General features: G+C 51.3%; 1 protein-coding gene across 2 annotated transcripts in view; it reads left to right on the top strand.

The window, feature by feature from the left end:
• Positions 1–13,770, top strand: part of WDFY4 (WDFY family member 4) — a 296,529-nt gene that overhangs the window by 270,816 nt on the left and 11,943 nt on the right. For both annotated transcript variants that reach the window (XM_053584972.1, XM_053584973.1), the window contains 6 exons: positions 161–314; positions 2,599–2,690; positions 6,601–6,813; positions 9,237–9,384; positions 11,229–11,440; positions 12,416–12,574. In XM_053584972.1, coding sequence (XP_053440947.1) covers positions 161–314; positions 2,599–2,690; positions 6,601–6,813; positions 9,237–9,384; positions 11,229–11,440; positions 12,416–12,574 — 978 coding nt within the window. The remainder of the gene's footprint in view (positions 1–160; positions 315–2,598; positions 2,691–6,600; positions 6,814–9,236; positions 9,385–11,228; positions 11,441–12,415; positions 12,575–13,770) is intronic.

Here is a 13,770-nt window from a genome sequence, read left to right as displayed (position 1 = left end):
CAGGGAAACACAGAGCCCTAGGTCACCATGGGTCACACATCCTCCCCAGAAGCTCTGGTGGAATAATAGAGCAATGGATGCAAGGTGGAGGGATGCCCATGCCAGCAGGGTCTGGCCAGTCCGACGAGCCACTGATTGTGTTGGCCCACTGTTCGCACAGGGTGGGAGCTTCGACGTAGCAGACAGAATGTTCCACAGTGTGAAGAGCACATGGGAGTCGGCCTCCAGAGAGAACATGAGTGATGTCAGGGAGCTGACACCGGAGTTCTTCTACCTGCCTGAGTTCTTAACCAACTGCAACGCTGTGGAGTTTGGTGAGTGGGGGCCTGGACAGGGCAGGGGTGTAGGTCCCTCTCTCTTATCGCCCTGGGTCATAACTAACCTCAGCAGGAACTTTGCTGTGCCCTCTCCAGGGCAGGGTGGTTGATGTGAGGCCTCCCCTGGGTTGTAGCACCCAGAGGGAAAGTGATTGCTGAGGAAGAACCCTGGGTGCCAGGAGGACAGCACTGAGGCACAGCCCCACACTCAACCTTTCCTTCAAGGGTCCCAAGTCTCGGTCTACAGCAAGGTGGTGGCCGGGCAGCAGGAACCCTCGCTCGTATGTAGCCCAGCCCTGTCATCGCCTTGCCTGCCCCTTAGTGACCTTGGGCAAGCCCCTGCCCTGCACCTGCCCTCTTTCCTTGTGTTCCATAAGTGGGTTAACCTGGACTCTGACAGAGGGACCCAGAGATGCTGAGTAGGGTCTCAGGTCAGTTACACAGTCACTGTGGCAGCTCCCCAGTGGGTAGGTCCCCTGGTGACACACATATGTGAGGCTGAATCAGGACAAATCTGCAGACGGGGTGTGTGGGCAGAGCCTGGGCAGGGTGTGGGTGAGGAGCAGCCTGCTGGATGGGCGGGGAATACCCTCCTGCAGAGAACACTCATAAGCCACCACCAATATACACCTCAGGCACCAGAGTCCTCCTTCTTAAGGGACCCCTTCTTTCTCCTAACAGTATATGGGCATGTACTTGAGCCAGACCAGGTGAGGACCAGGGGAGCACAGATGAGAAGATGATTCCCTACAAAATTTTGTACAGTCGTTTTCGGCCCCGGATTTGCAGCCAAGGTCCTTGTGAAGCATACCAATGGCTAGGTTAGGCCCAGAGAGCCTGGCTCATGGCACTTGGTAGCCTCGGCAGTGTTCTGACTGTCAGCTGCCTCACATGTGTCAGAGGTGAGAGCCAAACAACTCCAAAGGACGCTTCTCACAAAACATGGTGGGCCCAGGACAAGAGTCGGTCAGGGAGGGTGGAGGCCAAGAGGAAGGGTAGTCATCCTCCTGGGGTCAGAGTGCCAGCCAGAGCGCTGCCTCTGTCCTGGAGATCCAGCCGGGGCTCTGAGAAAGCTGGGACGGGCTCGGCTGCAGAAACAATAGCACCTACCAGTGACAGAGCCAATAGAGCAGAGTCCTCAGAGAAGCAGGAGAACAGTGGTTATTGAGCACCTACTGTGTGCAAGTGCTTCTTTAGGCTCTGGGGATTTAGATGAGTCTCCTGGGATGGATTGTCCTGAAAATGTTCCACCTTCTGAGCGGGGAAGAGGAGAAGCAGGCAGAAAATATAGACAATTTCTATATTATAGAGAAGTGAGGCATTGTTGGGCACTTGAGAAGTCTTATGAGGTAAATATGTAGCAAATGGTTTAAGAGTGACTCAGCAGGATCTGTGTTACTCTTGTCCCAGTAAAGACCTGCAAAGGGTGGCAGGTGAGCTGAGACTGTGCAATGAGAAGGGCCAGCCCGGCCCAGCCCAGCCCAGCCCTGTAGCCAGAGGGAGCAGGGGAAGGTTGCATGTCAGCTATTCTGTGGAGACTCTGGAGGCACAACTATAGCACAGGCTTACTGAGCAATCTTCGTATGCGCGGCATTATTCTAAGCACTGCTATGTGTATTTTCTCTTTTAACCTTGTGCCGGCCCTGTGAGCTAACTCTTGTAATTACCTTCCATTGTACAGGTGGGAAAATGAAATCCCAAAGAGGTAAAGTAACTCACTCAAGATCGGGCAGCTAATGGGCAGGAGAGAGACTTGGGCTGGAATCCAAGCTCCTATTCTCACTGTCTAGGGAATCTTAGTCTATAACCTTGCTGTCCTTGCTTTAAAAATGGAGCGAAATGCACAAATTATAGAGTCACAATGAATCAACTCATTCAATGAGGTGATATGTGCCAAGAACCTAGCCTAGTGCCCAGCATGCAGTCAGGCGCCATACGTGCTGGCTTGCACTGTTGTCATCAGTGACTCTGCTGGCTGCTTTAATAAGGAGCATCCAGATGAAAAGACACAGTGTAGTGGGGAAGATGACATCCCAACAGTGATGGCATGGAAATCATTTTATATGACTTGTGCATCAAATACTAGCACTGCCTGAAAAGATTGGGCACATTGCAGACAGAGGGGGCTGGCTGGAAGCAGCACGACCCCACTGGAGGATACTTTTGCTCTAACCTACACAAAATCCGCAATCCTGAGCAGCACAGTCTTTATATCCCTTAGCTTCTAGCCCGGGTTAGGCTCCTGTGTACTCAGATCCCTGCTGTTTCTTGTCCCACTCAGGTTGCATGCAGGATGGGACAGCGCTAGGGGATGTGCAGCTTCCTCCCTGGGCTGATAGGGACCCTCGGAAATTCATCAGCCTTCACAGACAGGTGAGTCGGGCTAAAATCCATGGTGTCCTGGTGTGGAGCTCAGCATCAACTCAAGCTCTGCGGAGACTTTCTACTATCTGACAAGCACTGCTGAGGCTTTCATTTCTGGAGAGCCCAGAGACAGGGTAGGATCTGCACCTTGGATTGGCAAGAAGAGACTTGGGTTCTGGGCTGTTCTAAGAGCTCTATTAGGCTTAGCCCTTGTGCCAGCTTTTTGTGGATGTGAGTAGAGGAAGTGAGTTCAGATTCTCCTTGTGTCCCCTGGAGGGCAAGTCAGTGGCCTCAGCCAACACTACCGTCAGGGCCACTCCCTGGGCCTTCCTGCTTGATGTAGCGTAGAGAGGGTTTGGAGGCTCCAAGGGACTCCCACTGGCCAAAGATTTTCTAGGACTGGGGAAGACTTGGCTTGTTACCCAGAAAGGCTGATATGGGCAGAAACCAGAGGCCATGTTGGACACATATCCTGGATCCAAAACCTGGGCTATTATGCACGTACAAGGACATGAACAGATAGACATTCAACATTATTATCACTGGTGGAAATGAATCAAAACCACAATGAGATGCTACCACATATCAACAAGAATGGCTTAAATTTAAAAGACTGATGAAAATAAAATATGGCAAGGATGCAGAGCAATTGGAATGTGTCACACAACACTGGCAAGAAAAGCAAAATAGCACAACCTCTGTGGACAAAACGTCAGTAGTTTCTTATAAAATTGAAGGTGCCTTTGTTATATCACCTAGAAATTCCACTTGTAGGTATCTACAAGAGAATTAAAAGCATGTCCATACAAAAACTTGCACACAGTCACCATTTTATTCAAACTAGTCAAAAACTGAAAATAGTCCAAATTTCTATCCGCTGGTAGATGGATAAACAAAGGCTACATCCACACAGTGGAATATTACTCATCAATAAAAAGGGTGGAATTTACTAATACACAGAATAACACGGGTGAATGTCAAATATTGTCCTAAGTGAAAGAAGTTGAAACTCCAAGCTACGTCCCATATGATTTCATTTATGTGATATTTATAAGCAAAACTATAGAGATGGAAAACAAATCAGTGGGTTCCAAAAGTCTGAAGTAGGAGAGTGACCTAAAAAGAATATACAAGGGAACTTTTCAAGTTAATGGAAATGTTTTGTATTACATGCAGTCATAATTGTAATACGAATTGTCAGAACACATTTTAAAAGGGTACATTTCATTGTACATAATTTATACCTAAAAAGAAAAGATAACCAGAGGCAGACTCGACTTTTGACAACAAACTTTTGCCTTTTACCCTGGCAAGGAGAAAATTTTCCCCTGGTGTATCCTTACCTCTAGAAATTCAGAGATGAGAGTCATCCCCCACAGCCCACAGGTCTCAAGTAATTGGACCAGAGACAAACTTGACCTGCAGGTTCACCAGCTGTGGTCTGTTAGAAGACCAAGTACACATGATTTAATAACATCACAAGGCATGGAGCGGAGTGTTGTTGGAAAGACGGCCCATTCCATCTATAATGAACTGGATAAAGATGTGATCCAAGGCAGGCAGGTGCTGATGGACTGCAAAGAAGTAAAGGGGCAAGAGGACTGGAAGTTCTGACAAGGTGGGAGAATAGTCTAAGGAAGTAGTGGAACCCCCAGCAAGGTGAGGATGTGGCTTTTGCCAACTGAGAAAGGAGTGAGTGCTTTTGAAGATGTCAGTTGTAGATACTGACATAGGTGAAGCTGTGTCCATGGAGTGAGTGATTTTAGGCGAAATGGAGGCAAAGGTCATTGTAGACGTGGAGCTTAAGGATCTGAGAGGTTGGAGATTGCAATCACTGAGGATGAAGGCAGGTCTTGGAGAAGGGAAGACATAGCTAGGAATTAGCATCTTCTATGAATGAGGATAGCAGAGAAGTCAGTAGAAGAATGAGGATGGGGGTGGGCATGGAGTTAGGTCTCACAGAGCACAGAGAGCAGATTATTTGCCCTTTTTACAAGAGGGCAGGAAAGCAATGGTCTGGAGCTGGCAATGAGGACTAAAGAGGCATTAGTCCCGCCTCCTGGTGCCTGACACATGGGCTATGTCTAACAAGTGGCTGCCACTTGAGCTCACTGAAGGTGGCAGAGGGGAAAGCCAGGCTGCATTTAAGAGGAGGTCAAGGGGTGCTTGAGAAGAAGCCAAGGGCATGGGGAATGTGCTGGTTAGGAAGTAGGAGGGAAAGGGGCCCAGCAGGAGGGTCAGATGTCCTGGCCTGTGATCTTCCCTCATACCTGGCTATTCTTACAGTCATTCTATTGTGATCACCAAGTGCTTTAATGCAGACATCTGCAGAAGGCCTTCAGGTGTGCTCCAGGCCAGAAGGCAGGTGTGGGAGAGCCACACCTTTCCTTACCCCTCACATGGTATGACTTGAGTGTGGCCTTCATGACCTCAGAGCCACTTTTGGCCATAGACCTTAGAGAAACTAACCTAGCACAGGTGACCTGGCTTTTCTAGGCCCCAAGTGTAGGGCTACATGTCCTCCCAGAGGATCGACAATGAGAGCCCAGATAATCCCAAGGAGCATCTTTGGGCTCTGGAGACTCAGTCCTGAAGATGGGCTCTACTTAACAGAAACAGGTGCCTGTTTCAGGCAGACTGGGACATCCAAACGGTAGGCCACATTTCCTCTTGTTCGTGTGAGGCAATTTATGAGAAATATTGGCAACCTGGGTACTCTAACCTGGGCCAGCAACACCCATCTGGGCTGTGTTCATGAAGTATCCAGCATGTTTGGCCCCTGTGCTAAATTCTTTATATTTCCTGATAGATGCCACCTCTAGTTAGGGGCAGATGTTACTGACTTCCAGTGGGAGCTGTGTCCCCAAGCAGGGTAAGGTTTAGTTCTCACTTAGAGGCTGGAAGCTCAGAGCCAGGCTCCGAGGCTAGATTGAGAACCTCTCCTGTCCTCCCAGCTGGTGACAGTGAGCCTGCACGTGGACAGAAAGTTCCTCAGGTCTTTACACACTTATGCTTCGGGCATGTGGGTGAGATGCTTGTCGCTTGCTGTAGCTCTGGGGTGGACCGAGGAGGGCACCTCACATTTCGGGGGGCTGAGCAGCACCTCAGAGGCAAATTCTACCCTTTCCCTACTAGGAATGATTTAGAAAGATTTCCACATCCAGATATCGATGACTTCTCTGTACTTGAGTGAAGTGAGATCTGCTCAGCTAGGGTGGATGTTTCCTGTGGGGTTCTGATGCATGTGCCTTGGGGGCTGGGATATTAGATTCAAAAACCACACACAAGCCTGCCCCAAAAGTGGGATAATTAGACCTGCCAGCAAAAGGCAGTTAATGGGAGGAGACAGCACACATAAAATCCCAAGCCATCCCTGGCATCTAACTCCACAGAGTTCACTGTGCACCAGATATGGACACAGCTTGATCTGCACACAAACTTGTGAAAGGGTCCAATTACTGCCCACTTTACAGATGAATAAGCTGAGGAACTGAGCTGCTAAGAAATGTGTGAAGGCCGTGCTCAGACCCACTCTGCCCCAGAGCAAGCTATCCTAATCACTACACTTAGTCTCAGCCCCCTGACAACATCTCCCTGTTTCATGTCATCTGCCAGGACTTTATTTTCAGTCTGGTCTCTTCCATTTAGACACCAGCCTGAACCACATAAGTATTCTAAATGACGTGGTTGTTTTGTGAAATGCTAAGCAGGGGTGGTGGGGACACTTTGCCACTAGCTCAGGTGGCTTCAGGTGGCTGGCTCCACTGTCTGCTTCCCACTCATCATGCCCAGGGCGCCATTAATCATCTCTCCTATGCAGAGCCAGCACCCTGGAGTGTGTGTCCTGTCTGTTCTGTGCAGAGGGTACACATGTCTGTGAGAAGCCTGGGTTTTCATGCTCTTTGGGTTTTGGTTCTAGGCTCTGGAAAGTGACTTTGTCAGTGCCAACCTCCACCATTGGATAGACCTCATTTTTGGGTACAAGCAGCAAGGCCCGGCCGCAGTGGAGGCCGTGAACACTTTCCACCCCTACTTCTATGGCGACAAGGTGGATCTGCACAAAATCACTGACCCCCTGATCAAGAGCACCATCCTGGGGTTTGTCAGCAACTTCGGGCAGGTGCCCAAGCAGGTACAGCCCACCTTGTCAACTGCCTTCTTTCCCAGAAGAATGTGCGCAGTGGGAGCTGGGGAGGGAAGGAAGACACTCTTTCCTGGGGTAGGAGTGAGGGTGAGGTCGGGAGGGGCAAAGTGAGCCCCGTCACCGTCCTGTGCTTTCAGTGTCAGCTCGACCCTCCGTCACCACCTGATGTTGGGGAAGGTGATGCTGTCATTGCTGGTACTGATGCAAGCTGTGCTCATCTGGGGTGTATGTGACAGACACTGTGTTACATGGGTGGTATACGTGATGAATGTTATCTACCCTACGGGGCTGTAGTGTCCAATGAGATAAGACATAGAAGGGCTTGAAAGTGCCTGAAACATGACTAGCACTTCACAAATGTTAGTTATTAGTGTGATTGCATCATTGAATCCACTCATAAGCTCTGGCAAGTATTCTTTTCTGGATCAGTAAACTGAGGCTCAGAGAGGGTAAAATAACTTACCTAGAATTGCATCCAGCAAGGAACAGGTAGAGCCCATCTGGTTATGTCCAACACTTGCACTGTATTGCCAGCAGTGTGAGAGCATCTTCCTCTGCCAGCCAGTTCCCTGGAGACACTGCAGAAGGTCTCACTTGGTCCTTTCACTCTGCTGGCTCTGTCTCCCATCAGGATGGTCACATAGGTGGATGTATGTTCACACTGACATACTGATGGACGGTCTGCATGAGACCCAGGCATTTATTTAGCCCATCTCAGCCCTGTTAATCCCAAACGGTGGTTCTATGGGGAGATTTTTTGTTCCTCAAAACAGCCATCTGGGCTCAGAAGTATGACCCCATGGCCAAGGTTCCATCCTGGGCAGTTGGCAGACATGCAGGGAAATGGGTGCCTGAACCCAGCCAATTCCGGTCAGTCCTGGCATGAGCCTTCCCTATGTGCAACCAGGAGGGCTAGGTGGGCTCCTCTTGTAGTTAGCACAAAACGAATATCCTTTCTGGCTGGCCTTACATGACTTGGTAGGGTTTGCTCAGCTCCAGGTAAGGGGAACATGAGAAGGCCGTGGGGTGACTTGGAGGTGGGATGGCGCACAGCCCAAGGAGGGTGACAAGAGGCTTTGTAGAGAGCAAAGCATTTCAGTAAAGAAACTCAGTAGCCTGATGCTTTCATTTCTTGAATTAAAAATATTATAATGATATAGATAATGCAATATATTAATTTAAAATAGTAGCCACTGCCACCCAGCTGCATCACAACTCTTGCCTGTAAGCACAGATGTTTTCATACTTCACAGTAGAATCATGGCTTGCCCTTCATTTTAGATTCAGATTTAATGATGTGAGCTTTTAAAAAATATTTCTAAGTAATCATCAAATGAGAATTCTCAAGTGCTCCCAGTCTAAAACAAGATTGAAGAGCTCAGGACAGCACCCTGCTCCTTGTAGGGGGTGTGTCTGCGACGGCTTCTATAGGACCAGCCTGTGGACACGTGGGTGGTGCTGCTGTGAGGAGAAATGTTCATTATTAAATGTTCACTGAGAAATGATTATTTCTATTTGTGCTACTCACCTACCCAGCTTTTCTTTGCAGTTTAGCATTTGCTCCTGGACTGGAACTGAGCCAAGGCTGCTCTGAGATGGTCCTCTTGCTGCCCAGAGAACCCAAGCCCTTGCTCTGTCCATGTGCACAGCCAGGGCTGCCTTCTGCTCGGTTCCCTCCAGGGTGGCACTCAGTGGGTGCTGCTGGCTAGAGGACGCAGCCCGGCAGGAGCATGGTCAGGGAGGTGCAGGTGGAGAGCTGGGTCTGGCGGCAGTGACACACTCTGGCCCAGCAGAAAGGACTCAGCCAGGCAGCACGGCCTTGTGCTTAAAGCCAGGCTCGGTTATGCATGAAGTTTGGCATTAGGAACAATTTGGCGGCAGAGAGCTGAAAAAAAGAAGTGGAAAGGCCACTAGTGGGGTTTGCCTGTGCTCTTTGGAATGTTTGAATGGATGGTATTAAAGAATTGTCAAGCCTGCAGAGAGTTTGTGAGGGAAGAGAGAAAAATAAGAGAAATAGCTTGAGATAATGAAGGACGCCATGTAACCTAGGGAGGGAAGAGGGCCACTTGTCCCCATGCTATGAGAGGCAGTTGCTCCAGGGTACCAGAAGCTCCTTGGTGAGGTTAGCCTTTCCTCAAGCAGTCTGGGAAAGAAGATGGATGTGGCAGGCAGGTGGGCTATCTCTATAACCTTGAGAAAGCAGTGATCTCTCTGAGCTCCCAGGTCCCTCACCTGCAGAGGCTGAGGGCTGGACCAGAGGGTTCTGCTCATGCTCAAGTCTATCAAGAGCAAGCCCAGCCCTGGGAGCACCCAGAGGGGGTGCAGCTGTGGTAGGGTGCATGGGGTGACTTCTGCCGGATATCTATCCCCTAAGGGCCAGTGTGCCACTTGTCTGTTCCCTGCCTCTCCAGCTCTTTACCAAACCCCACCCGGCCAGGACTGCAGCAGGGAAGCCTTCCCCTGGAAAGGACACCTCCACGCCCTCCAGCCTGCCTGGCCACCCACAGCCTTTTGTCTACAGCCTGCAGTCGCTGAGACCCTCCCAGGTCATAGTCAAAGGTGATTACCTGGTCCTACATTATGTGATGCCTGGTCCCAGGGTTGTCCCTTCAGTGACTGTCTCCTTCTAGATTGTCAGGGATACAGAGCTGAACAAAATATTGGGGTCTGTCTGACTTTGAATGGCTTTGTCACCAATCATGGTGGGATTCTGGGGAGGCCTCTGTCCAGGATCACCTCTGTTATGCCCTCGCTTCTTAAGAACCATGTTTCTGACTCTCTCTCTCTCTCTCTCTCTCTCTCTCACACACACACACACACACACACACACACACACACACACTCTCTCTCTCTCTCTCTCTCTCTCTCTCTCTCTCTCCCCTCCTCTAAAGACTAGTGATGTCCCAAGTGTCTAAAGGGAGAGTTGCAACCTCTACACCTCGGTCCCTCTTGCCCTGAGGTATACAGATGGCCACACAGCCAGGAGACAGGAGCATGTGCCGTTGGGCAGACAGCCCAGGTGTGGGTCCCAGCCTGATGCTTTCTTTCTACGTGACCTCAGAGAAGTCATGGCAGCTCCATGACCCTCTCGTGGTTGGAATAAGATTGCTGTGAGCCCTCCATCAGATGAGCATGTCCGGTGCTCAGCCTATCTGTGTCACCATCACACTGCTGATCTTCACCGCCCCCCCCACCATGATGGCCGTGGCTGTGTCTCCCAGGACATGCATTGCTGTGGGGAAATCCCACTACATGGCACATCATGCTGGTCCCAAGGAATGGCCTGTTATGTCTGTTGGAGTTTTATTGGTGTGTACATTTTTACCCTTGAAATCCAAGAACAGTGTTTGGCACACCCTGCCCTGATAGATATGTTTCCTGCTGCTCTCAGCTCTGGGGATCAGGCCTCCATTTCCCCTAGGGCAGGGATCTTCTGCCACATTTAAGTCCCCACACAGTCAGGCATAGCCCCTTCCACCACTGAAGGGGCACAGGGTGCAAACCACATCAACAATAGGAAGAGAGCACAAGTCTCAAACAGGGGGAGGCACACAGGGACCTTACCAGCCACCTGGTCCTGGGGGAACATTCATGAGACTCAGTTTCTTCATCTGTAAGGTGGGGAAGGCAATGGTCCTGTCCTCAAACTTATTGTGACAATGCTGTGAAGTGGCATGTGTCCTATAGGCTGGCACCAAGCCAGTGCTCAGAGCCTTCTGAGCATGTACTGGGCCTGGCTGCACGTGGTCAGGGTGGTTGCTGCCCTGCCCCTTCCCTACAAGGGAGGAGACATTCCATAGTCCCATCATGGAGCCCGGAGGGCAGTTCTCCTGTTTCACCAAGTGCAGGGCAAGGGTATGACCCCCACCAGCAGGAAGGCGAGCCCCGCACCATGTGTTGCATGTGATCCCCGAGGGGGCACACCCGAGGGGTGGCTGTTATCTCTGCTCCACAGGAGAGGGATGAAATGTGAGGGGGTGGGGTGACTTGCCTAGGATACCCAGGGCTGGAATACGGTCTGGGGAGCTCCGAATCCCGTGCTCTGAGCTTATTCCAGCTAGGTGGGCATGGATGGGCCGATTTTCCAGGGTGGACTGGGGAAGGACGGGAACTGTAATGCGAGGAGGAGGTATAGGAAGAGTGCCCCCAGTCCCTAAGGCTTCGTGCCATCAGCCCCACAGGCAGCCTCAGCTCCTCCTCCCCGTGTGGCTACATACCTGATGTGTGAGCCCAAGTCAGAGGAGCAGCTGAGGAGCTGGGTGCTAGGCCAGGACAGGGTCCAGCCGGGGCCCAGGCACCAGCTTTATCCAGCCCGTTGTGCCTGCACGTGGTTCCTACTCTTAGGTATAACTGAGGCAGGTGCCATCTGCTGCATAAGTTCACCATACTAACTGGGGGGGCAGATATGTACCTTTTCTCTCTAGGCTCAGAGTCCCCGAAAGGAGCCATCGGCCACATTGTCTGTAACGAGAAGACCATCCTGGCCATGGAGAAGAGCAAGGTGCTCCTGGCGGTGGAGAAGAACAAGATACTGCTGCCTCCTCACTGGAACAAAACCTTCAGCTGGGGCTTCGATGACTTCAGCTGCTGCCTGGGGACCTATGGCTCTGACAAGGTGAGTGGCCACGGGGCCTCAGCCTTCAGGGAAAAGTGGTCCTAGAGGTGAGTGAACCCAGAGCAGAGATAGTTGCCCATGACCTACCTCCCCCACTTGGCGAGCCCCAGCCTATGAGTGTGAGGGGTCAGTGCCCAAGCAAAGGTCCTCATGGGCCAGGCCTCATACCCATTTATTTATTTATTTATGCAGTTTTTGGCTGGGGCTGGGTTTGAACCCACCACCTCTGGTATATGGGGCCAGTGCCCTACTCCTTTGAGCCACAGGCACCACCCCCTCACACCCTTTTTCCAAAGGGCTGAGCTTATAAGTGAACAGTGCACTGTTACCTTCAGAGCAGAGGTGGATCTCACTGGCCACCGCAAGCCCACCCAGTTTCCCCTGAGTCCAGGTGGGAAGTGGAAGTGGTTCCTTCTGGCCCAGTCATGGTTGCAGCTTAGGAGACACAGGCTGAGCACCCAGGACTGCAGCAGGAACAGGCTACCTACCCCCATGTTGGTCCTCCCAGCCTTCATAGGCCATAAGGGTCCCTGATGTCTCCACATGGCCCTGTCATCCTCTAGCCCCAGGCCTGCCCTAGCACCCCTCCCATCCTCCCACAGCCATCAATCCCCAGCCCTCTGGCTGTCTCTCAACCCTCTGTTGCCTTGCCTCACCTGCTTTGTGAGGCAACCTTAGAAGTCAGCCTCATGCGCCCTCCTAGCAGCTGTCCCGACAGCCCCAGTCTGAGCTGAGGCCTCCTGGTGCTCAGCTGGTTCTGCCCAATGTCCCTCACTTATCTCTCCCTCCCCACTGCAGGGGGCCTCTTCTTAGGCACAGGCCTGGCATGGCACAGATTTCATCACAAGGGCCCGGCTCCCAAACACATGACATGTCCCAAGGTCCCCAGACTGGCCCACATCCCTTGTCTCTCTGTCCTGAGATCTTGGCCACTGCCAGCCCCGTACTCGTCCCCATACTCTGCCATCTCCACAGATCCTGATGACGTTCGAGGACCCGGCTGCCTGGGGCCGTTGTCTATGTGCTGTGTGCCTGTCCCCCACAATGATTGTCACTTCTGGTGACAGCACCGTGGTATGTGTGTGGGAGCTGAGCACAACCAAAGGCTGCCCAAGAAGTTTGCGCCTCAGGCAGGTATGTTACTTGGGCAGGTTGTTGGGCAGGGGAGGTGACTCCCTGAAATTTCCCTCCTTCCCTCTCTCCCTCATTCCCTCAGGGGAAGGGAACCACACTGCGAGCCACACAGGGCAGCCCATTGCTCTGTGTCCTTCGGGGTGTGGTTTTATTCCCACAGGTGGACTTGATGACCACCCAGGGGAGGTCCCTCCATGGAGGCCACATGAGCACCTTCTACATACGATGTAGCTCCAGTGGAATAAGTTCTATTACACCAAATATATATATATATATATTACAATATTACAATATATATAAGCATCTGCCCTGGGCTGACCATTACACCCAGCACTTTTATGTGGATGCCCTCATTTGACCTTCTCAACAGTCCTGTAAAATAGGTACCATTATTATCCCCACTTTCTTGGTGAAAAAAAGTTGAGGTGCAAGGACATTAAGTCAAGGTCACAGACCCAGCAAATGAGGGACTATTGCAGGAGAGAAGAGGCTGAGGCAGGAGGAGGAGCAGCAGGCCAAAGGCAGAGAGCCGGGCCTGGGCCGACCGTGAGCAGGATGCCGCCCATAGCGTGCTCACCCAGGCTCAATGCTCCAGAAATACCCAGGCCTCTCTGTGTGTGGGTTTTAATCCTGTAAAGGAGGTGCTATTATTCCCACTTCCAGATTAGGAAACTGAGGCTAAGAACATCTGTGTTTGCATTTAAATCTAGCTTTGTCTGACTCTAAACACCAGACTATCACTGGGGAACACTTCTGACTCTAAAATCTAATTCATTTCCACATCTGTATTTTAGTTAGCCAGACAGCCTCCAAGTAGCAAAACCCAAAATAGACCATACAAAACTCACCAGTGACTAGACTTCCTAAGCTGAACACGTTTCACTAGAACTGATCCTGGGTTTCACTGGATGTGTCTCCCCAGAGCCTACCCTTGTTCCCTGGTGCAACCCCAGGGCACAGAGAGTACAAGGTGGACAGTGAAGGAATGAATGGGGCCATGCACGAGGCGCTAGTGCATCTTCAGGGGCAACTGTGGGGGCAACATGCAGGCAACCTTCACGGACTCTCTAAGGAAGTCCCCAAGGCAGCCTGAGTGCTCCCGGCCTTCCCCCACGTTCATGGTGCTCCTGGTGGCTTCCTGTTTCCTCTTTCTTGACTGGAGCTGTCAGTGATTGGTTTGATTCCTGACCTAAGTG

The sequence above is a fragment of the Nycticebus coucang genome, chromosome 3 (assembly GCF_027406575.1).
Source record: "Nycticebus coucang isolate mNycCou1 chromosome 3, mNycCou1.pri, whole genome shotgun sequence".
NCBI lineage: Eukaryota > Metazoa > Chordata > Mammalia > Primates > Lorisidae > Nycticebus > Nycticebus coucang.
Note: the sequence above shows the minus strand (reverse complement) of the source record. Positions and strands in the feature narration are given on the sequence as shown.